Consider the following 24,603-nt stretch of genomic DNA (forward strand, 5'->3'; position numbering starts at 1 on the left):
TGAGAGTGATATTTTGTTCCAGTAGGTTGCCAAGAAAAGAAAAAAAAAAAAAAAACAGTCCAACAGAGCTTGCTCACTGGGTAGGTCCCTTGAGCACAAACCTTAGAAAGCATAACTTCACAAATTCAAGAATAGAAATTCAGATACCTGAATTGCATTGTCATAAGGCAACAAATTCCTAGTCACTTAATGTGAGAACTGCTTTACTTGTACTTCTTAAAAAGAGCTGTGTCTAGTATTACATACACAGATTTCCTCTTTCTCTGCATGCCCCATAAGAGTCTTTCCCAGGGTTTGGCTCCAAGCTCTGCAAGCACAGCTCAAATCTCTGAGTTCCAGATACATCTTCCCCTATTATCTTTTGGGCTAGCATCTTGAAATTCAAGAAGCCAAAAATCCAAACTTATCTTCCTCCCTAAATCTGTCCCTTCCTGTCCGGTATCCTTCTGAGTAAACAGTACCACCATCCATTAGTTGGCTAAGCCAGGAACTTGGAGCCACTCTGATGACTCCTTTTCCAGGCTTACCATGCTTAACTCAACCAGCCACAGGTCCTAGTGAATCTGCTTGGGAGGCTCTCATTCAATCATTTGCTTCTTTCCATCCCACTGCCATGGCTTAGCCCAACACATAGGCTATCACTTAGATTACCAGTTAGCAGATAACTATTTTTTTATTTTTAGAGACAGGGTCTTGCTCTGTCACCCAGGCTGGAATGCAGTGGCATGATCACAGCTTACTGCAGCCTCAAACTCCTGGGCTCAAGTGATCCTCCTGCCTCAGCCTCCCAAAGTGCTGGGATTAAAGGTGTGAGCCACCGTGCCCAGCCTGTGACTATTTAATTTGTCTCCAGTTTCACTGCCCCTTACTGTCCCCATTCCCTATACCACCTGCAGCTAGAGTGATCTTTCTAAAGATGATGATGTAATTCTGCCTAACACCTCTCAATAGCCTTCCCCTACCCTTGGGATAATGTCCAAACTCCCCCTTATAGGTTCAAGAGACCCTGCTCATCTCTCAACACCCTACACCTAGCACTCTTTTCCAACCATATTGTACATTTTACCAGACCCCAAATACACATGGTCCACTGTCCTTTGCACCCACCTCTATTTTCTGGAAAACACCGACACATCCTTTGGTTCTCACTCTGGATGCAGCCTGCAGACACTTGCCTCCAGCTGCAGGCTATGATCAACCCCTTCCTATGCATTACCTAAGCAAGGTGCTGATAATCCAATGGATAATAACTACTTTTTCATCTGTCTTAACCAGACTCCATGCCGAAAAGGATTAGGTCTTAATCATAATTTTACATTTCCATTGTATGTAATGGATTAATGTAACTAAGAATGATTAAGGTTGGTATTTCCCTTAAGAACTGAACCTTATAAAATGGGCCGGGCTACTATCACCCCTTCCAGGGTGTTTGAGTCTTTACAAAGTAATCTATCAGTCCACAGTTCAACTGATTTTCAAATCATTTGGGCTGAGCAGGAAGTGGGCTGGGGAACAAGTGTCTGGGGCTGGTGGAGGAAACAAGGTGGCAGTAAGGTCCCATCATCTGAGGCTCTTTCATTCTTATCCTTGAACCCTAAATTGCTGGCTTCCATGGGTTATCTTAACACGTCAAAACATGTTCCCCACGTGTATCTCAAATGCTTCCCTAATGGAAGGTCTGAAATCTTGAAATAATAATTCAAAAAAGTTCCCACACTAATTTAAAAAATGGCATTGATAGGGATTTCTAGATCAAGCAAATGAGATCAAAATTCTATTGACTCAATACAGTAAAAGTCACCAAAATTTTTATCATATTTGAGTTTAAAAATTAACAAAACATAATAAAATTGTTTGTTAATCTTTGACAATCTATTGTATTAAAAGTGCTAGAAAGTGAATTAATGTATTTTACTTGGCTTAAATAACTTTCTTTTGGCCCACATAGAAGTCCTAAGAAGATTGACTTCAAAGAGTTGTACTATTTGGGAGCCAATCTTGATTCCTTACATATTAATTAAATTTTTGTGAAAGCAGCTTATTTTTAATTTAGCACATTATACAAACAAATGTGAAACAGCAACTAAAACAGAAAGGTGAAATTATTAAAAGCTGATTTGACTTTATTCTCAAGAGGCTGTTGTACTAAAGCTGAATGACTTACATAAATACCTTTGGCATTTGTTGGATCCTGTTCCTAAACACAACGTTCATATTTCATCTATAATAAGAAAAGCATCTCAAAGATTTGCAAGGCACTAGTCTTGCAAGCGTCCAGTTTGGTGTCTTGAGTAAAGTGAGATTGGCAGAGTCAGCTTAATCCATAATGGAAAGTTGTGAGCAGGGTGCTTCGGCTGCCTGGCAGCTGCTGCTTGGAGAAGTCTACCAGCTATGGCAGCATGCAGGCAGAACTCTGCCACTTGCTTAAAAACAGAGTTTCTCCAGGTCAAAGCTGAAACTCACACAAAGCATACAGGATAAAATAGGAATGCAATCCCATTTTTGGGGGGCTTTCCAGAAAACATAGGAGTAGGGTGGTTTTCATTACAAATGATGCTATACTAAAAAGAAATTGCTGCTTTAATTCTTCATATTTGTACTATTGAGAAAGGGTCATGTTTCAGGGCTAAATGAGCTGGTATCTGTTGAAGTTTGTACTATTTAAGCAAGCTCAAGCTTCTACAGTTAAAACAGGGTCAACATGTGTCCCCAAAACTTGGCTTATTGTCATCCTGAAATTTTAGTTTTCCCTTCCAGACTTCAGTGCCAGCTTTCACTAAGTCTCTGCAGAACCGTTTTCTTTCTCACTTCATCTTTACCTCCATTCCAGTTTGGCTTCTTGGTCTTCTATCAACTTTCACTTGTGAAAATGGTACTTCTAGGATTGCAACATTTTCCTAAATAACAACTGCTATGTGTGGTTTATAGTTTACAAAGACCCATGATACCCACTCTTCCATTCAATTCTCAAAACAACCCTGCCATGAAGGGTAAGGTAATAATTGCTCCCTGTTCACCATAACTTTTCTGAACCTCAGAGTCTGGGTGTTTCAACCAAGCTTCTGGAATTTGCTCCTAGAAGCACCGGTTACAACAGTTGCAAAGAGTGACAGGCAGTCAAGGTGCAGATATGGAAGAACATAGGTAGTAGAACTAAAGAAAATAACCAATGCTTTCCTTAGCAATAAATGCCACATTTTTAGGTCCCTTGAGCACAAACCTTAGAAAGCATAACTTCACAAATTCAAGAATAGAAATTCAGATACCTGAATTGCATTGTCATAAGGCAACAAATTCCTAGTCACTTAATGTGAGAACTGCTTTACTTGTACTTCTTAAAAAGAGCTGTGTCTAGTATTACATACACAGATTTCCTCTTTCTCTGCATGTCCCATAAGAGTCTTTCCCAGGTTTGGCTCCAAGCTCTGCAAGCACAGCTCAAATCTCTGAGTTCCAGATACATCTTCCCCCATTATCTTTTGGGCTAGCATCTTGAAATTCAAGAAGGCAAATATCCAAACTTATCTTCCTCCCTAAATCTGTCCCTTCCTGTCCAGTATCCTTCTGAGTAAACAGTACCACCATCCATTTTAGGTGATTTTGTTCTAAAATTTCTTTAACTATTTAACAATCTATTCATTAAAATGACTCAGAAGGCATCAGAAGGATTTCCCCTTTCTGTAAAAATCACTTGTGATAATTACTGAAAATTAACCAGAGCACCAGAAGAAAAAAAAAATCCATAGAAAAGGTGATCTAAACTTTCTGTTTAAAAATATAATACAACCACTATCATTACAGTACAGACATAAAGACAGCTTATAAACAGCTTTGACTTGCAAAAGATCCCTCTGTTGAGGATAATTTAAGAATTTCAAAGACCTGGCCCTTTATAATAACTTAGCAGAGAATGGGCTTTTTTTTTTTTTTTGATATTGGTAATAGTCAGTTTAATTTGGATCTATAATGTGCACTGACTCATAGTTGACTTTGGGTTTTAATTACTTATGAGTGAAATGTGAATCAAGTCAAGTGATCTTGTGAATAACTGTTCTATCCCAGCCAACTTGATGTGTTAAATTAAATGATTTTCTTTAGGCCTAAGAAAAATGACCCCCAAACAAGAAAAATCCCCCCCCCCAACCAAAAAAAAAGCTCCCGCATTCTGGCATATTACATGTTTTGGTGTTGTCAAATATGGAAGCTAAGCCAACTTAGCTTCCTGGAGTTTCCACATCTGGAAGGGAATCTCTCATATGTATCACTGACCAGCTCAATACTTATAAAGAATGGAGGTAACAGTTTGGCTCAACCTGATGCTCTTGTTCCGTGGTTATGTTCTGTAACAATGTTGACCTAATTAAGGAAAAGGGTACCTGTAGCACACACTTGGCATTTTCTGCACTCCTTGACTATTGTCAGACTATAGCATGAATTATGAGAGCTAAGTTTCCATCCTTAAAATGTGGTTTTACCTAGCAAAACAAAATTAGGAGCACTGGCAGTGGTCATACCCTAAGTCGTGAGAATTTAATTCATTCATTCTCCAAATATTTACTAGAGCACTTACTAATGTGTTTTGATCTAAGCTCACTGCTGGGTGTACAAAAGTGAGCAAAGCTGACTTCAGAGTCAGCCCATCCTTCCCAATCTAGTTGGGGTGAGAGATATTCAACAAATACCGTGAAATTAAGTATCAGTTTAGACCTAAGGGACCTAGGCTTAAAGCAGAGTGAGGACCCAGCAGCCTGAGGATCCAGCCAGAGGGAGCAGGGACAGGGGCTGAGACCTTCTTTCCAATAGAAAGCAAGCTGGCATGGTTGAACCATTCTGAGTATGGGGGAGGAGGGGAGATCTGCGTGAAAATGCAATATATCCTTTTTCATGCAAACATATGGGGAATGGTTTTTTAAAAATCCTACAGGAAAAGTATGTATCATTTTTATGTTTAAGTCCAAAACTGGCAAACATGGCATCCAACCTTAGTTCTGGGCTGAACAGGGAGCAAAAGAGACTCCCTCCTAAGATTACATGTCTAGGTAGCCCCGATCATCACCTGAAGTGCCAGTAATGGTCAGGGAGAGGTTGGCAAAAGGAGCAGCAGAGTCCCATGTGACTGGCCACCTATCCTCATCACTGACACTTTCTGGTAGTACGGGAAGCCTGCTTAGCTGAGTACCAATGAGCTTCACTAGCTTAAGTGAGGCTGGTCAGAGTTAGTCAAATTTTGCAAAATGGAGCAGTTACCTATTAACTTGCTAACCTCCTCACTTTATAGTATTTCTTCTTATCTGTCTAATATAACAAAGCCAGTACAAGCAAAGGCTTGTGGTTCTCAATTGCTTGAGGCCAGCTCTCTCCCACTCCTCCTACATCTTCTATCTTCTTGCAAGATAATTATTTCTTCTAATATTCAGATCACACCAAGCTCTGCTTCTGTCCACACCTCTTCCTAAGTGATCTGTTCATTTCCACAGATGTGGAGTTCTCTAAGGGTCACTTCTTATTTGCTTTCTCAACCAAATGTCTTACCTTAACATTCTTTCTTAAAGTATTTTTCTCAAGGAGTAGTGACATCTTCGAACATCTCATTTAAGGAATTATTGGAGATAAGAGTCGATGGAGTAAAAATTGGCGAAATGAGAAATATAGTTGAAATGAGAAATAGTTAAAATGACAGGAACAGCTGAAGGAATTAAGGAGGCAAAAGCTAAGGGAATGAAAACTGAATGCCTAAGAAATAGAGCGCAAACAACAGGGTCGGTGGGATGATCTCGGGCAGAGCCTCCGTCCCTGCCTCTGAATGTGAGGGACTTGGACCAGATATTTTCTCTTGCCCTTTCCAGATCTGAAATTGGGGGCCTTCTGTCTCCTCTACCAAAACAGATTCTGCTCATTACAGTTTCTAGAAAGTAAATTCGCATATTGGGGGATCCAATTCTAAGTTATAAGGCTCTAGTTATAGTTCAGGGCTCTAAAACAGCACTCCAGTTACTCAAAAGGGTCTGGTTGGCCAAATTACCATCAAGGGTGCACAAAGGAAATACCATGGAGCCTGGGCTTAGGAACTGGCTCCACTCTCCCCAGTTCTAACATCTATCTGTCAGAGTAGCACCTTCATCTAAGAGCAGAGCAGCTGGGATCCAGAACTAGAGGTGGTATGTCAGCTACTGGCATGGAGCGGTCTCAGTAGCTGCTAGGTATACTCATTTCTTGAGATATTTAGAGTTGCTCTTCCACCTTTTGAACATTTCTTAAAAAAAAAATGTTGACACTCTCAATCCCAGATGATGATTTGTACCCTCAGTACTATGACAAAAGGGAAATAAAATTTTGTAAATCTTATAAACACAGTGCCTTTTGGAGCAGAGCAGAGGACTAAAAATAAGTCCCAGGAGTCAGTAAATTATAAGTATCTCTTATGGTCTTGACTCTAAGTGTTAACCCACTGGAATCTATTAAATACTCTATATCAACTATGTGATATCTACTATCTACTGTTACATCATCCGCATAGTCCTTGATCTGTCGGAATTATACAGGGGCCCATAATAAGCCTTCTGAAACAAGCCTCCTGTATGTGTTTACTGCGGAGTAACACAACTCCCTCTTCAGAGAAACAAAGCAAAGGTCCACAGATCCACCATGCTTTCAGGAATCTTCGGGCCAAAGATGGTAGGTATTCTGTGTCTCCTGGAGACATTATTGGAGAATATAATTGTTTTCCCTTAGAGTCAACTTGAACCTTTGCTTCAATATAAAATAGGATGATGGTACAAGGGTGCGTCCATTTCCCTGGGACTTAAATAATAAATAAAAGTCCCTAAAGCATAAGAAATAACATAAATGAAATGAAAACATTACAGGGAGTGTTGGGATCTTGGGGACAGCCTCAGTCTCTGCCTCTGAATGTGAGGGGCTTGGACGAGATGCTCTCTCTTGGCCTTTCCACATCTGAAACTGGGGGCCTTCAGTCTTCTCTACCAAGCCATCCTTCCACCTCAGTCTCCTGAGTAGCCAGGACTACAGGCGTACACCACCACACCTGGCTAATTTTCTTATTTTTTGTAGAGATGTGGTCTCACTATGTTGCCGAGAATAGTGATTTACACCAACTGGGTGGACAAACTGAATAGTCGATAACTATTCATTGATCATCTCCTTTTGTTGCTAATGATGAACTGTGACTTCAACAGCAGCAGCTGCCAAGAGACTTAGTTTCTAGTTTTTCTTCTGTCTGCACTGGGCTAGGTGGGAAGAGTGTCATCTTATGTTCTTACATTTTCAGTAGTTTTAAAAACAAAAACATTGATAACAGCAACCACAGAGGAGTCATATAGATGTTCTGTACAGATACTGTGTAGATATTCTGGCATTAGAAAGAGCCATGGTTAATGACAATAACGTAGCTAAAAGTCCTATCTCCCAGGCAGCAAATCTTGAAAGAATCTTTTCTTATTTTTAAGGGTTTTAAAAGACTGTAGGACTCTAAAATCAGAGCTATTATAAGGGAAATGTCATTCCTTTAACTGCTTTCTCCAAAAACAAGTTACAAAGCTCTAATTGGAAGTATTCATTGTATAATAGTAAGGTATCTGGGAAAATAACTAAAACAATGAAGGTAAGTAAAATATAGAAGGTTAATTGAATATTTTTAAGCTGTTGATTGTGTCATCCGAACAGTATTTTATTTATTGTGGTAAGAACACTTAACATGAGACCTACCTTCTTAACAAATTCTTTTTCTTGTTTGGTTTTTTTTTGAGACAGGGTCTTGCTGTGACACTCAGGCTGGAGTGCAGTGGCGCAATCACGGCTCACTGCAGTCTCGACCTCTGGGGCTCAAGTCATCCTCTCACCTCAGTCTCCCGAATAGCTAGGACTACACGTATGCACCACCATGTCCCGCTAATTTTCTTATTTTTTGTAGAGACGGGGGTCTCACTATGTTGCAGAGATTGGTCTTGAACTCCTGGGCTCGAGAGATCCTTCTGCCTCAGCATCCCAAAGTGCTAGTATTATAGGCATGTACCATAGCACCGGGCCTTGACAAAGTCTTCAATGCAAAATACAGTATTGTTAAGTATAGGCACAATGTTGTAGTGCAGATCTTCACAACTTACTTATCTTGAGTAACTGAAACTTTGTATCCATTGAACAGCAACCTTCCATTTTCCCCACCCTACAGTCCCTGGCAACCACCACTTCACTCTAGGTTTCTGTAAGTTTGATCATTTTAGATAAAGTCAGGTCACTGAAGTATTTGATTAAGTCAGACCATGGAGTATTTGTTTTTCTGTAACTGGCCTCTTTCATTTGCATAATGAATTAAGCATTTTAAACATAGCTAAGTGAAATCTTTATGAAGTAACTAACTGGCTAAAAGTGTAAGGTCTTAAACTAAAGATCTCTTGGTTATAACTACACAATACAGTATTCTCAAATGAAATACTACTACCCCCAAAAGACTTTCAACAGAGAGAACATGGCTAGGACTTAGGTGAGAGTTTTACGATACTAGCATAATCAGAGATCATCTCTGCATTGCTAGTCGCTTTGTGTTATATGAACTCCTCCAATGGAAACTAATCACAAGTTGTTTATTAAAGTGTTCTGCACAGGTTCATTTTTCACCTGCCAAGACTGATCTGCCTTTAGCATATCACTAAGTTGTAACGAGAAAACAACATGGAAGAATCCAAGTGTGCATTTAAAATTAGAGGTTAGGGCCTAACAACATGTATATCACTAGGTCTAAAAGTAAGCCAGCAAGATTAGATGTGCTGAGTATCTGATCCATAAGCAAACTGAAAAGCAAAGTAGATCCAAAACTGTGATCTGAAGTAAAAGATGCCTAGTAGAGAAGACAGGAGAGAGAGAGAGACCCTTCACGAAAGTTTGTGCTGATCAACAAAAAATACTAGCTTTGAAATGAAATTAGTTTTGGATAAAGATGAAAACCTTGAAGCCTTTTAACATAATATATAATATTATATCTAAAAGTAATGCAAAAAATGCAACCTTATTTAGTAGCCCTATTTATTTTTCAAGTAGGGGCATTTAAAAAAAAGAACTCTAGAAGTTGAACCATATGATGTCACCATTTTTTTTTTTTTTTTTTTTTTGTACATTAAAAAGTTCGAACAGTGGAAATTTCATTATGGCTCCACCAAAAAAAAAAAAAGGGGAGGTTCATTAATTCAATGCCAATAACAAAAACTTGAAGACATGCTAACATTTTGTGGTTTCAAAAGGGCGTTTACTTCTGTGGAAGAGTGTTATTGAAGCAGAAACAGGATTTTTAACATTCTATGCTAAATTTATGCTTCAAGTCTTACAAAGCTGTGGCTAGTCAGTACCCACTTAAATAAGACTAAAAATAAAATTTTCCATTTATAACCACACCTTTTTCTTTTTGTCTCACCTATAATATCCTTCCCTAATAGAACTTTATTCCCCATAGATTTCTCCATCCCTCTTGCTGGATCCCTGAAACCAGCTATTAATGGTAAAACTTCAAGCACACAGTCCTTCTGTGCCCACACATACACCCCACTTGTCAATCTATTATTCACCGGTTTTCTCCTACTCACTCCAGCCCTTCTCTACTGCTCTTCTTTCTTCCAACCTTGGCACATTGAGAGTCCCATCTGTCCATGTCAGGTTGTAGGTTCTCTCCACCCCTTTCCTTTTAATACACCAGTGACCTAATCTCTTCTGCATAGAATGTGGCGATTCTCGTAGGTCTCTTGGCCTTTCCCATATAGCTGTTGTTTTAAACAATGCATGCCAGATTTTCTCATGTTATTTTCCACTTTTGCCATATGTAGATTTTGGTGGCTGTCTCAAAACCAATTTTACCTATAAGACTTCATAGAATCTGAATTGTATAAGCTAGGCTTAGTGTGCATACCTCCAATGTAAATATCTGAATAAAGATACACATCTATAGTAGGTATGTTTCTACGTGGATTGCTATTTTCTTTTGGCACACAAAACACAATGCTTTCCATGGCAGCATTTCAGAGGTCCTTCTTAAAACAAGGAAAAAAAAAAAAAAAAAAAGAAAACAGCAACTTCCCGGGCTCAGGAAGATGAGCACAAGGTCTCAGTGAACTCCCTCACGCTATTTAACATGAGGGAAGTAATTTAGAATGGGAAGGGGAGCTCAAAGTGCCTTCAACATTTTTTGACAATGGGAAGTTGCAGAACAGTGCAGGTACATTTCTGACTTTGACTCTACTGAGTGTAATCATTTTCCACCTTTGATTTTTTTAGCAGTTGTAGAACGCATTTAGCAATGTCACCGGCAGACAAACATAATATTTGATACTCCATTGTTCTGACCAACCCGGCAAAACCAACCACCCTGCATTTACTTACCTTGAATTTGCTATTTCCACTTTGGTTCTCGCCATGGCAGCTGCCCTTTGGGCGCCTTCAATTGCTCTGTCCACCTTCTCCCTAGTTTTTGTATGTCTTATTGGTATAAGCTGCTTCCTTATCCCACGGACCAGAATATTATTTTTGTATTTTCCCTCTTCTTTGGAGCCGTCAGGAAACACGGTACAGCCATATCCATGCCTCTTGTTATTTGCCCACTCCCCTTCATACTTCATGCCATTGGAGCGCTCGCTAACGCCGAAGCCGTTGCGCTTGTCGTTCTTCCACTCGCCCATGTATGTTTCCGTGGTGGTGGCGTCCACGTGGTCTTCCACCGGGCAAAAATCACAATCTACATCGCCGAAGCTGATCGTGGAGTTGGCATCGCTGGAACTAATTCTGCTCATGGCCGCGTCACTGCGGACAGAGCTGCGCTTGCTCGAGATGGAAGACTTTGATTCGGACTTGCGGAGTTTCATGCTTCCGAGAAGTGAGCCCCTCCGGAAAAGGCCGCCCTTCTTCTTGCCCGCTAGTTCAGCGTCTGCGTGGAAGTTGAGCACGAAACCACCGCGGGTACCAGCCGGGCTGTCAGCGGCGGCCGCGGCGTCGTGGAGCACGCTGCCGTTGCTCTGCTCGCTGCGCAGCGAGGCCAGCGAGGTGCGCAGCGGCGAGCGTATCACCGTGGCCATGCCGTAGGGCACGCTCTGGCGCACTCCGTAGCCATGCCGCATACCTCCGGCCCACTGGCCCTGGTAGGTACCTTGGAGAGACCGCAAGAAAGCACCGTGAGTCAGCAGCAGAAGCTGCGCAATCACCTGCACCACCCAGCGCACACTGGCGCAGGCCTGCCCAAGGTCAAATCTGACCATTTCCAAGTCAACCCTGGAGGATACTTTGCATCCACTTGTGAATCCCCGCCCTGTAATTTTGGGGGTAAGGTTTTAATGTCATTGCACAGAATTTTCCAGTAGTCAGATAATTTTTGCTTTTCATTAAAAAATTATGCAAGTATTTCAGAGAAAAACCAGTACTTTCTAATACAAAAAGTGAACACTGGAAAACAACATTCTCCTCTGAAATTAATGCATCAAAAATTCCTCTTAGGAAGAAGACAAGGAAACAGGAGAATATGAAATGAATTCTATTTGTACATTTTATTCTAATATTACTAATTTAGCTGGAAAACTCTAAAAAATGACTTTTAGGTCTATGTCAGTATAACATTCCAAAAAGCACAGAGGCTTAAATCTGAATACTTGGGACACAGTCATCAAATGAACGTCTTAAATTTTCTGCTACATTCAGCATCTCTTTTTTTAGTGTAGAGAAAACTGTTGAATATTCAGGATTATCATTTGAATTTGGGTGAACCTTTTTGAGCTAAGAGTGAATTGACAACCACAATATATATTATGAATACAGTGAACTATTATGAAAAAAAATGAGCAATTTAACATTTTTGTGCTTCTAAGTGAAAAGGTCAAAGCTTTGTGCCATGTCATTTGCCAAATCTCTGCATCCTCTATGGATTTTCCTAGCTGCCACTGCATTGTAAATCACACCACAGACTAGAAGCACCCTGAGGGCAGAATTACTTCATACCAGAACACAAAATTCTCATGTGTCCTGTGGTCTGTGTTTGTGGACAGAGGGTGTTTGATGACTATGTTGACATTAAAAAGCTATGGTGGCTAAAAGGTATACCCTTTACCCTTGGAGAAACTGATGTAAGGCCAGATGAAATCTTTTACTGTTACCATTTTGGACTTCATCTCAGAGAAAAGGTATATTTGACACTATTACAATGTTGATACCAGATCACTCTGTCAACAAATATTATGCTTTTTCAGGATAATCTGTCATCTAAAGCATTTGTAGTGAATATTTTGCTACTAAATAAACAAAGACATTAAAAAATAACCTGGTACAGGTTTTAAAATAATCTTAGGAGGAAATGAATGTTAAATTAGGGAATTTAGAAGTTTCTTTTCAAAATCAAGGCCATTTCCTTTAATTAAGGGTAAATTTTAATTTACAGTATCCCTCAAAAGAAGCTATCTAGAAAATTTTAAATGTAATTACTTCTGTGTTATTCATAACAATTCACAATGTCATGGAAAACAAATAATGATTAGTCTGTCTTGACCTCTTTCCATTTCTGATTATATAGATCTACCCTGCAGTCACTTTGCATTTTATATTGCCATGTACAGATTTCCACTGCATGGCATATATTCATTTTTAAATCACTGAGCAAAAATGCTAGTGGTTTTATATAACTGTGTTAACAATGGCTGGTTATTTCATTGCACTTAAAAGTTAAAACCATAACGACTCCCAAGTCAACAGTTTTGACCAATTTCAAGACTACCTTCTCTTTTTGTTCATTCTGACGTAGGTGACATAGGCAATAGTAGATATACAATGAAATACTAAGTGGGTCTGGTACTCTAACTGTCATATTCTGGGTAGATGTGAAGTCTTAACCTGACATCTATGAACTTCTGAGGAGGTGGGTGGCCCATAGTTTTCTCCGAAAGATTAACCCAAGAGGATAAGATAGTCATGTAAAACATTTCAGGCTAAGAAGATTCCTACTGAATATTGGCCATCTCCAAATACCGCCATCTCAACAGGAATGGGAATGGAATTCTTAGGAAATTTTGACTTTGATTTTTCCTTTGCCTAGACGGGTAAAATTTAAATTCTAGGATGAAAGTTTCACAATCTGGCTTGAACGTACTAAAATAAACCACCTTATTTTTAATATTTTGTTGGTTAAAAGAAAGTTGTAATCATATCCTCCTAACTTTTGTCTAGAATGACAAGTTAATTTTGCTAGAACAATTTGCAGAGATGTTGTTTGATATCAATAAGTATCTACACTTTTAAAATACAACCATACCATCTTGGTAAATGTTTAACACTGATGGAAAATTAACAGCTAGTTTCCTTAAACTGTTATCTTCAAAAATATAACTAGTACAGTATTTAGAATTTCCAAAAAAGTATGGCTTGAAAATCCAAGCTGTTTAAGGCAACAGCAATAATTAGAAAGTTTAAGTCTCTGCTTAACTGTCAAACAGGGAAGGGGGGACAAGAGCATTGGCCACATTCCTCTCCCATTTTGTTAAATCACAGTATATGAAAGAATTCCTCCACCGAATTGCTAGAAACCAATTTACAGTCAAACTGTTAGCAGTTCATCTGAAATTTAAAATAGGTTTAGTTTAGTCAATGAACCTAGAAAAAAAAAGGGCCTATTTCTTTATGAAGCAGGTGGGTTCCAACTTCTCCCTGCTGCTCAAATAAAGTTCTAATTAGTTCCTCTTGATTCCTAAAATGTAGATGCATATTTCACAAGTATAAAAATTACTTTTACCAGTTTTAAACTGTGTTCATTTGGGAGCTAATTTTTAAGATTTAGTCGTTTTAACTACACAATCTTGTAGTGGAAGGCATCCAGTTTAGGAGTTTCAGTCAAATCTGCACTGCACTATGCCAAACTTCAGTTTATATGCTCCGAATGGGTATGTGCAAGTATGCATCTAGTTAACAAAACATTATGTTTTCCCAGAAATTTTCAATAGTTTTACGGCAAGTGAAAAAACAAAGTACAGATCAGAATTAGCACAAAAAATTCTGGGCACCTAGATTTGGATTTCATGAGTATGAGACTAACGTATTGTTGATATTCAGGGGGTTTCTATTTCAGCAACATATCATACACAAATCACTAATAAAATAAGTGATACTTCTCACATGAAATTACTGCTTCCTTCCTCCTCCAGTTTAATGTCACCACAAAAAAACACGGAATCAGATTTTCCCTGAATCTGATACAGGGTGTACAGGGATGGACATGTGGCGATGGGGAGAGTGGAGACAAAAACAAGCTAACTCCTTAGTGAGAACAGCAGAAAAGAAGCTAATTTTTTAGTAATATTCCTATTTTGGCCAAAACCTTTGTATGAAATAAGTTATAGCAATACACTTGCTTTAGACTCCCCTTTTATGATTGAGGACTTTCTAATGAAATAAAGTTACATATGAGACAGCAGAAAATCCATTAGCACAGAGTAGACATTCAGTCGTGATTTTTAAGGTTTTTCTTCCTAACTGTAGCATATTAGATTTTTTTTGGTAGAAGAAGAAAACCACAGTACCACCTAGCATGATGCCAAGTTTTAAGTTTTTTTTTTTTTTTTAAAGTTTATTTTAAAACTGAAGGCAGATTATTCATAAAATCATTCTGGAGACTTATTTGGGCTTCTACGACATGTACACAGACAACCTCTACTGTGCTATATATATTTTGATTACTAGGTATAATGAATACTCTAAACCAAGAGAGTGTGTTTAATGAATAGCATCTTTAAAAGGAGACTATTTTCAACTTTCCAAAACTGAAGAGAACCATCCCTGGCCTTCTTAAAAGATTATAAAACAATGCACACATTTAAAAAAATAAATTTTGCTTTCTACTTTTGAGCATGGAATTTAGTTATACAGTAGAGCTGGGGCCTCCAACAAAATCCAGTCACAAACTAATATATTTATAGCGCTGTCAACCACGTACTTTATGCCCATTCAGAACATTTAAGGGTCCTAATTAACTATTGTGAAACTCGGTACTCAGCCCCACAGAAAAGTATTAGAGAACGTTTTTTTCTTTTAATCCATGAGAACCATACACTTAATTTATACTGTAGGATGAAAAGATGTCCTTTTTAGCAAGTTCTACCATTCTGCCATTTTGCATTTGAAACACGGCCCAAGTGTTCTGACTAAGTGAAGTGTACAAATTGTGTAAGCTTTTATATAAGCAATGGTATAAATGGGGTTGCAGTGGGCTGGAGAAACTTTTAATTACATCCCTTTAATATCCTCCAACTCTGAGCTGCTTAATTCCAAAAAGTGATGTCGCCTCCTACAACCCTTTTCAACTAAATATGATTATGTTTATCGGGAAATGCACTTTGCTAAAGCATAAGCTATTCATGAATATCTTTCTCAGCGTATTACACAAGGAGATTCATCAGGTTTTGACACCTGTTTCAGTAATGTATACTTTTCCTAATAAAAGAGGAACTTCTGTCCTGGTATATACACAATCCCTTTGGCAAATATTGTTAAATCTTAAAAGAAGGTGATCTTTGTTCACAGCCAGGCATACTGCTTAGGTCATACATAATGCAAATTTCTGTTTCAGTATTGCCATTCTCAGGAGTAAAGTAGCTGCTAACTTAGCAGCATAGGAACACACCTGCCAATTGTATTTTTTTCAATGTAGACTTCATTGCCCATTTCTAAAATATCTTGCTAGTAATTTGTCCAAGATCTCCAGGTCAGCAAAGACTGCTACTCTTTTAAGACCAATATTTCAAGGAATGGAATGAAAACTAGGAACTCTCACACTCTGAACTCCACCTGCATCAGGTGGCCTTTCTGCTCCCATAACTCGGACGTTTCCAAATGCACCCCCAAATAAGGTACAATTCCCCAACATCCTAGTTACGGGGTTCTGGCTTCTATCTTTAGGCTACTAGAGGACCAGGAGCGAAATACGATTCCACGTGAAACCAATCCGGGGAGCGGTCAGCACGGACCTCCAGCCTCACCCGCTCAGGGTGTTCGCTCTAACTTCACGGGAGTGGCGATTTCAAACCCAGCCGGGAGAGGGAGGGATCAGGAACGTAATGTGACGGGCTCAAGTGACAGCGTCCTCTCTCCAGTCCAACCCTCCCGGGCGGCGCTCCCTCCCGGTGGCGCGCAGCGCTGGCGCCGGCCAGGTACATTCACGCCTAGCTCCCCTGAGTGTGGACACACGGTCCGCTGGTCCGCTCCAAGAACGGGGTCAGATCCAGCCCTGGCGCCCCAGTCCGGCCCCAGCGCCGCCTCTGGGAAGGGCGGGCGCGGGCGGGAGGCGCCCCCAGGTGTTTTGGCGGGTTTCCGGACACGTGCACCCGGCGTCCTCCCCACTTCCCCACAGCGAGGGCAGAGCCCACCGCACCAGCTCGCGGAGGAGCCGAGCCGCCCGCCACGCCGCTCACCTCCGTCCCCGTAGGTCTCCACGCCGTACCCGTCTTGCAGCCCGTTACTCCAGGTACCCTCGTAGCGAGCGGGGGTGCACAGGCTCTGCCGGACCCCGTAGCGCCCCTTGAAACCATGTGACCACTCCCCCCGGTACATCCACTTGCCCTTCGTCTCCACCCCCAGCCCGTGCCGCTTGCCCTGCGCCCAGTAGCCCTGGTAGGTATTGCCGCTGGGCCAGGTGTAGCCTCCGACAACCTCGAAGCCGTGCGACCAGGAGCCCGAGTACTCGCCCTGGCCTTTGGGCCCCGTGCAGATGCCATGCCCGTGCGCCTTGCCCTCCTCCCAGCCGCCGCAGTAGGTGCCGCCATCGTCGAAGTCGAACCTTCCGCCCGTCATTCGGGGGGCAGCCCCGGCGCGCTCCCCGCAGGGGCACGGACGCGGGCAGTGCTGGGCACGGCAGGGTGTAGCTCGGGGGTGGGGGCCCGGCGGGCGAGCTCACGACAGCGCCCTGGGCAGCTCGCGCCGCCGCTCGGCTCCAGTCCGACGCCGCCCCCGTCCTCCCTCCTCTTTTGCCGCCGCCACCGCCGCCTTCCTCCTCCTCCTCCTCCTTCGCCGCCGCCGCCCCGGCCAGCGCCGCGCGCGAGAGGACAGCCCAGGCTGCCGAGCGGACCTTCAGCTGCTCCCGCCCGCCCACGTGAGCCGGGCGCCGCCCCGCGCCCGCCCCTCGTCCCCTCCCCGGGCGCCGAGGCCCGGCCCCGCGGCGCTCCCGCCCCACCGGGCCCTGCCCCCAGCCCCGGGAGCCGCCGCTTCCCCGGCGGGCGGGCGCGCGCGGGGACCGGCTGGCGCTCATGTGTTCTCGCAGTGGGATGCCGGTGGGAGGGCGAGTGTACCCGGGGACGCACGAGAATCCCTGCCTGGAGATGAAGGCGCGGCTGCCTGTGTGGGGGCTGCTCGCGGGCGCTGGAGCCTCCGGTGTTTGTGTTTGGGGTTTTTCAATGTGATTAAGCTCCTGTGAGTGCGGCCACGTGTGTGTTGAGGGAAAACTCATTGTGTGCGTGTTTGTCTGCATGGGGTTTGTAGTTGCATTGTTTTCAGCGTTCCAACTTGTGTACTGTTGCATTTGTCATGCTCAGCTGTCATCGTGAATTGATATCTCCTAGATATATGTATGCATGTGATGTAAATCTGCGGCAGCCTAGATATAATTGTGCAGTGTTCTTTTACACCTACCCGTTTCAAAGCACACGTGTTTGCATTTATTTAATGAAGACACTGAGGGTGAGCAGTACAGTTTGAAAAAGCACAGAATATATTGGTTAGTTTTTTATTAATAGTGGTGAAGAGGATTTTTTAATCGGCCTTTGAAGCGGTACAGGATATTCCTTTTACATTAGAGCCTGCTACCTCTCCTGTCTCGTTTATGCTTCTTAACAACCTTAGAGATTCTTGAGTTTGGAGCTGTGTGCCCAACAGGTAGACGGCTCGGTCTGTGTATATTGTATAAGTGTCTGGAATGCACACCTCTCCAGTGGTATCCACTGTTTGAGAAAGTAAACAAGTTTGCAAGGAGGAATATGGTAAGTAAAACACTGCTCTAAACTTGCAAAGAAACTGTGACCTACAAAACCAGGGACAGATGTCAGCTGATCTACTTTCTAGCTACAACACTGCTTTGTCGAATTCACTTTAGACAACTCTTCTAAACTTTTAAACCTCGATTTCACCATCTTCCGAATGGGAATGACAAGATTTGCTTTTCTTTCTATGTTAGGTAATAACTGAGTATATTGTGGCTTCAGTGCTAAACCAAAAATTAGAGATTTGGTAATAGGCAAGTTGAATCAGCATTGTCTCTGGTGAGAAAAAGCATTATTCTTCACTTCACCCTCAAAATACCCATGGGAGACACTTCTCTCGCGTTCACAGCCTAGGGTCTCAGGTTGGCCTCTCAAGGAAACTGATTTGAAGTGTATTCCTGTTATTTCTTAAACTGAGAGGCCTTGGGATGACTATGTGAGCATCAGAAGCTGCCAAATGTTCTCTCACTAAGTATTTGATAATCAGATATAGATATAAGGACAGGTGTCAGGAAGACAGCCTGGGAAAAAGTAGACTAAACTGCACAGAAAAGGAACTCCAATTAACCTTGATTGCCTCTCTCTAAGGATGAGAGCCGACTTTTCCTGCTTATCTGGCTGAAAAACTGAAAGAAAAATCTCAGTTTATGCGGAACCAAATCACCAAAGAGAATTAGAAGCCCTCATCCATGGCACTGCCGGCAGAATTGCCAGGAATAGTGCTTACCCTAGTGGCCTGAAATAATTATGCATCTCTCGAAGCATCTTGTCCTGGACTGGGGATTGATTTAGGCCGCTGGGAAGATGAGGGCCAGGGCTTTGCGGCTGAGCCATAATTCCACTTCCCTGTTAGGGGATACCCCAGAATCAGGAGCTAATGTAGAAAGATGTGTTCCCATATATTTTGAGGTTCTGTATAATATGAGAAAAGGTGTGGTTGATCAAGTCAATATTTTGAATGGGGGAGTCTCTTTCTAAACTAGATTTCATCACAGAGTAGTCTTTGTCCCTTAACCTCTTATTGTTGTTGGACCCACCCGGTGTGTTAGGACCCATATATGTTCTTTAAGGGGATAAATTTGGGAAACCTTTATGTATTTATTTATTACTCTTTCTAATTAGTTGTCATGTAAATGAGGGATTTTCTGGAACATACAGCATGAAATAAGTTTCCAGCTTCTGTAATGGATATCTAGTCCATTTGTGGTGTGAGGTACACATACATCTGGTTTGAATATGGAGATTTGGGGAGGAAAAAAGACATGGCCATTTATTGCTTACTTTTCCTGTGGCTATCCCTAATAGATGCCTTGCGAAAAACCTTAATTAAAAGTGAGACTTTACCACCAGATAGCTATGATTAAATTTTAACAAATCTTAATCCTAGCCTAGCTCTGATGTTGACCTTCTTTATGAAAGAAAGTTAGTATTTTTGGTAAATTACTAAACAATTTTTGGCAAATGACCATATAGGCCATGCTTCCATTTACCAGCTGCCATCACAATGGAATGTTTCCCCAGTCACGAAGACGTATGTGTTCATGTAAGTGTTCAGGGTCAATAGTAATGGTTGGAGAAGACTGGGAGAGAGAACTAGGAAGAGGAAGAGGTGCTGAGAGTGATGGGGTAGCAGATAGTAGACAGTGGAATAATGTTGCAGTTTAATAGTCAGGGTTAATGTCCTTATTTTCCCTCTCCCTCTGAACCTTTGCCCTGGATAAGGGGGAGTTGAATTTAGCTTTAAGAAGGGATTAGTAAGAAGAGAATGTGAATGTTGGTTTGACAGGTGGAGTGGGAGAGGCCATGAAAATCCAGGGGCCAGCAACTACCCTAGCAGTTTGTTTTCCTCCATGTTGAAAACCCAGTTACTATATAGTTCCATTCTAAAAAATTTTATAACATATTGTAAGCTATTTTGAGTGTGACTATGACCAATTAACAACATATTAGTAAGGATGTTTTGCTGGGATTTAATGATGTCTTTTAAAAAATGAAGGTGCATTTAAAAATTTATTGGTGACTTCATTTTATTTACATATTAGATTAATTATTGGTTGGATGAGGTGACTCTTGCCTGTAATCCCAGCACTTTGGGAGGCTGAGGCAGGAGGATCATTTAAGCCCAAGAGTTTGAGACCAGCCTGGGCAAAATAGGAAGACCCCCATCTCTAAATAAGAAAAAAAAGAAAGAAAGAAAGAAAAAAGACTGATTATTGAGAGTTGTTAATAGAAACTTTACAAATGACTAAAAGCCAGTCTGTATGTGTTTATCGTCTAAAGACCATGATTCAAAGTGTGTAGAAAAGCACATACAATTAAAATCACTTGATAGATAAGTCAAAAAGTATTAACATCTTGATTTATAAAATCAAATAATCAAAATTTGACTATTTGCAATATAGCATTCACAAACATTCAAGAAATTTGTCCATGATAAATATAAAAATTAAGAAATATGGTGAGAAACTTTGCAGGCAGCGTGAAATCAGAAGAGGAAGAGAATTTCAAGATTAATGGTCTTCAAATCTTTTATGGTAACTACTGTGTGACAGATACCATACTAAGCTTTTCTTTACAGGTATGAATTCATTTAAATCTCATAATTGTAGATGATTTGTACTAGTCATACAACCATTTTACAGAAGGAGAAAATAAAGTTTAGCTTATTCATATGCCCAGAATTATTCAAGGTAGAAATGATTGAGGAAGGATTCAAACCCAGGTCTGTGTGACTTTAGAGGAGGTTCTTTATTCCTGTCCTTAATTGGAGAGAGGAAGAGAACACATTGAGAGCTTTCAAATGCTCAGCGGAGAACAAAAAGATGTGGTAAAGATGACTTTTCTTTCTTATTTTTTAAGATTAACTGCCTGGGTTAATGATAATGTTGCTGTCTAGATTTTTTTTTTTTTTTTTTTTTAAAGGAGGAAGGACAGTAAATTACGGGGGCTGGGGAAGATATATTTATTTAGGAGAGAATGGTCCAGAAGTATACCCCAGAGATGATCAGTAGGCAATTAGATAGGAGAGGTCAAAAATTAAAAATAAGTGGATAAGTAAATAATGCCCATTTTTCTCCTACCTCTGACAGCCGTTGTTCAGTAACACCCCCTTTTGAGACTTACACTATTCACTCAGGCCTCGGACATAGCCTGGACCTTACTTTGATCCAGCAAGTAAGGTCTGGTAAGGCCAACTCTCTGGAATTTGAGAGTAAAGGTCCAGCTGAAAATTGTAAACTGGGATTTTATAATTCCACTCTGACAGCATTCCCTCATTGCCACTGTCACTGAATACACCATTGGTTCTCATCAAAGTCCTCCATGCTACATAGCACAACTTTTCCCAGGCAACTTCCAGATGTTTATCGCCATCTTGGAGCCCATCTCCATCCCAGCTTTCTCCTGCTGAGCAGAGGACACTGTCTTCTGTCTTACAGAGGAAGAAGGAGCTAGGAACACTTGCACCTTTCCTCTCTTCAAAAACTTTACATAGGTTCCCATTTTCTTCCTCTTCCCATTCACCTGCCTCCAAGAGGAAAAGATATCCTTTTTCCTCCCCAGGTTCTGGGTCAGTTCCTTCTCTCTCTCTCTCTCGAGATGGAGTCTCACTCTGTCCCCCAGGCTGGAGTGGAGTGGTGCAATCTTGACTCACCATAACCTCCGCTGCCTCCTGGGTTCAAGCAATTCTCCTGCCTCAGTCTCCCAAGTAGCTGGAACTACAGGTGTGTGCCACCACACCTGGCTAATTTTTGTATTTTTAGTAGAGACGGGGTTTCACCATGTTGGCCAGGCTGATCTCGAACTCCTGACCTCAAGCAATCCACATGTCTTGGCCTCCTAACCTTCTTTCTTTTAAATATGCTTTAATTTGTTCTCTTTCAGCCAAAAAACGAGCTCTTGTGTTTTCCGTATTAAAACAGTCCTAATTTGCTAGTCTGTCATCTCCTTAAGTCTTCTATGTCTATACTTGAAACTGCAGACCTTGAAAGAGTGTATTCTGGTCTTTACGTCCCCGCCTCTGATTTATGTACTACTTGATTTGGATTCTGTTCTCACTGGTCTAGTGAAGCTTGTCTAGCCATTGGGGACCTTCTGTTTGACAGATATGATGGCATCTCTTCAGTTCCTATCCTGCTAGTGGCAACAGTGAATTTGATACTTGTGAGCACTCATCTCCTTGGCTTCGATGATGCCCATATCTCATGCTTCTCCTCTCCATCTTTATCTCCCACCACTTTAGCTTTGTCATTCCCTGTGTGTTTTTCTTCTTATCCCTTTCTAGTCTCCTTAACTTTAGGTTATCTGTTGTATTCCAACTATTAGCCTCATGGTAGCAGAATTTTGTATAGTTGCTGGATACTTGTTGGCTTGTCTTGTATAACTAGGCAATCCTGCCCTAGAAGCCAAGAGTCTGATTTAGAAATAGTCTAATTCTGGGGGGCGGAGCAAGATGGCCGAATAGGAGCAGCTCCAGTCTTCAACTCCCAGCGCCAGCGACACAGAAGACCGGTGATTTCGGCATTTTCAACTGAGGTACTGGGTTCATCTCACTGGGGAGTGCCGGACGATCGGTACTGGTCAGCTGCTGCAGCCCGACCAGCGAGAGCTGAAGCAGGGCGAGGCATTGCCTCACCTGAGAAGCGCAAGGGGGAAGGGAATCCCTTTTCCTAGCCAGGGGAACTGAGACACACAACACCTGGAGAATCGGGTAACTCCCACCCCAATACTGCGCTTTGAGCAAACAGGCACACCAGGAGATCATATCCCACACCTGGCCGGGAGGGTCCCACACCCACGGAGCCTCCCTCATTGCTATTACAGCAGTCTGTGATCTACCGGCAAGGCAGCAGCCAGGCTGGGGGAGGGGCGCCCGCCATTGCTGAGGCTTAAGTAGGTAAACAAAGCTGCTGGGAAGCTCGAACTGGGTGGAGCTCACAGCAGCTCAAGGAAACCTGCCTGTCTCTGTAGACTCCACCTCTGGGGGCAGGGCACAGAAAACAATAACAAAGCAGCAGACACCTCTGCAGACGCAAACGACTCTGTCTGACAGCTTTGAAGAGAGCAGTGGATCTCCCAACACGGAGGTTGAGATCTGAGAAGGGACAGACTCCCTGCTCAAGCGGGTCCCTGACCCCTGAGTAGCCTAACTGGGAGACATCCCCCACTAGGGGCAGTCTGACACCCCACACCTCACAGGGTGGAGTACACCCCTGAGAGGAAGCTTCCAAAGCAAGAATCAGACAGGTACACTTGCTGTTCAGAAATATTCTATCTTCTGCAGCCTCTGCTGCTGTTACCCAGGCAAACAGGGTCTGGAGTGGACCTCAAGCAATCTCCAACAGACCTACAGCTGAGGGTCCTGACTGTTAGAAGGAAAACTATCAAACAGGAAGGACACCTACACCAAAACCCCATCAGTACATCACCATCATCAAAGACCAGAGACAGATAAAACCACAAAGATGGGGAAAAAGCAGGGCAGAAAAGCTGGAAATTCAAAAAACAAGAGCGCATCTCCCCCGGCAAAGGAGCGCAGCTCATCGCCAGCAACGGATCAAAGCTGGACGGAGAATGACTTTGACGAGATGAGAGAAGAAGGCTTCAGTCCATCAAATTTCTCAGAGCTAAAGGAGGAATTACGTACCCAGCGCAAAGAAACTAAAAATCTTGAAAAAAAAGTGGAAGAATTGACGGCTAGACTAATTAATGCAGAGAAGGTCATAAACGAAATGAAAGAGATGAAAACCATGACACGAGAAATACGTGACAAATGCACAAGCTTCAGTAACCGACTCGATCAACTGGAAGAAAGAGTATCAGCAATTGAGGATCAAATGAATGAAATGAAGCGAGAAGAGAAACCAAAAGAAAAAAGAAGAAAAAGAAATGAACAAAGCCTGCAAGAAGTATGGGATTATGTAAAAAGACCAAATCTACGTCTGATTGGGGTGCCTGAAAGTGAGGGGGAAAATGGAACCAAGTTGGAAAACACTCTTCAGGATATCATCCAGGAGAACTTCCCCAACCTAGTAGGGCAGGCCAACATTCAAATCCAGGAAATACAGAGAACGCCACAAAGATACTCCTCGAGAAGAGCAACTCCAAGACACATAATTGCCAGATTCACCAAAGTTGAAATGAAGGAAAAAATCTTAAGGGCAGCCAGAGAGAAAGGTCGGGTTACCCACAAAGGGAAGCCCATCAGACTCACAGCAGATCTCTCGGCAGAAACTCTCCAAGCCAGAAGAGAGTGGGGGCCAATATTCAACATTCTTAAAGAAAAGAATTTTAAACCCAGAATTTCATATCCAGCCAAACTAAGTTTCATAAGTGAAGGAGAAATAAAATCCTTTACAGATAAGCAAATGCTTAGAGATTTTGTCACCACTAGGCCTGCCTTACAAGAGACCCTGAAGGAAGCACTCAACATGGAAAGGAACAACCGGTACCAGCCATCTCAAAAACATGCCAAAATGTAAAGACCATCGAGGCTAGGAAGAAACTGCATCAACTAATGAGCAAAATAACCAGTTAATATCATAATGGCAGGATCAAGTTCACACATAACAATCTTAACCTTAAATGTAAATGGACTAAATGCTCCAAT

The 24,603-nt window shown here is 41.9% G+C and overlaps 2 protein-coding genes across 5 annotated transcripts in view; one reads left to right on the plus strand and one right to left on the minus strand.

Annotated features, from left to right (window-relative positions):
• The window catches only part of JPH1 (junctophilin 1), an 80,034-nt gene extending 63,044 nt beyond the window's left edge, over window positions 1-16,990 (minus strand). For all 3 annotated transcript variants that reach the window (XM_025394766.1, XM_025394765.1, XM_025394764.1), the window contains exons 1-2: window positions 16,437-16,990; window positions 10,384-11,143 (exon numbers count right to left, since the gene is read on the minus strand). In XM_025394766.1, coding sequence (XP_025250551.1) covers window positions 10,384-11,143; window positions 16,437-16,815 — 1,139 coding nt within the window. In that variant the 5' untranslated portion in view covers window positions 16,816-16,990. The remainder of the gene's footprint in view (window positions 1-10,383; window positions 11,144-16,436) is intronic.
• GDAP1 (ganglioside induced differentiation associated protein 1) overlaps window positions 16,668-24,603 on the plus strand; it is a 54,927-nt gene continuing 46,991 nt past the window's right edge. Inside the window, exon 1 of one of the 2 annotated variants that reach the window (XM_025394773.1) lies at window positions 16,668-16,773. The gene's annotated coding sequence lies outside the window, so the exon portion shown is untranslated. Of the gene's footprint in view, window positions 16,774-17,044; window positions 17,114-24,603 lie in introns of those variants that run through there. The other variant, XM_025394774.1, reaches the window with a different exon arrangement.

Source organism: Theropithecus gelada, chromosome 8, assembly GCF_003255815.1.
Source record: "Theropithecus gelada isolate Dixy chromosome 8, Tgel_1.0, whole genome shotgun sequence".
Taxonomy (NCBI): domain Eukaryota; kingdom Metazoa; phylum Chordata; class Mammalia; order Primates; family Cercopithecidae; genus Theropithecus; species Theropithecus gelada.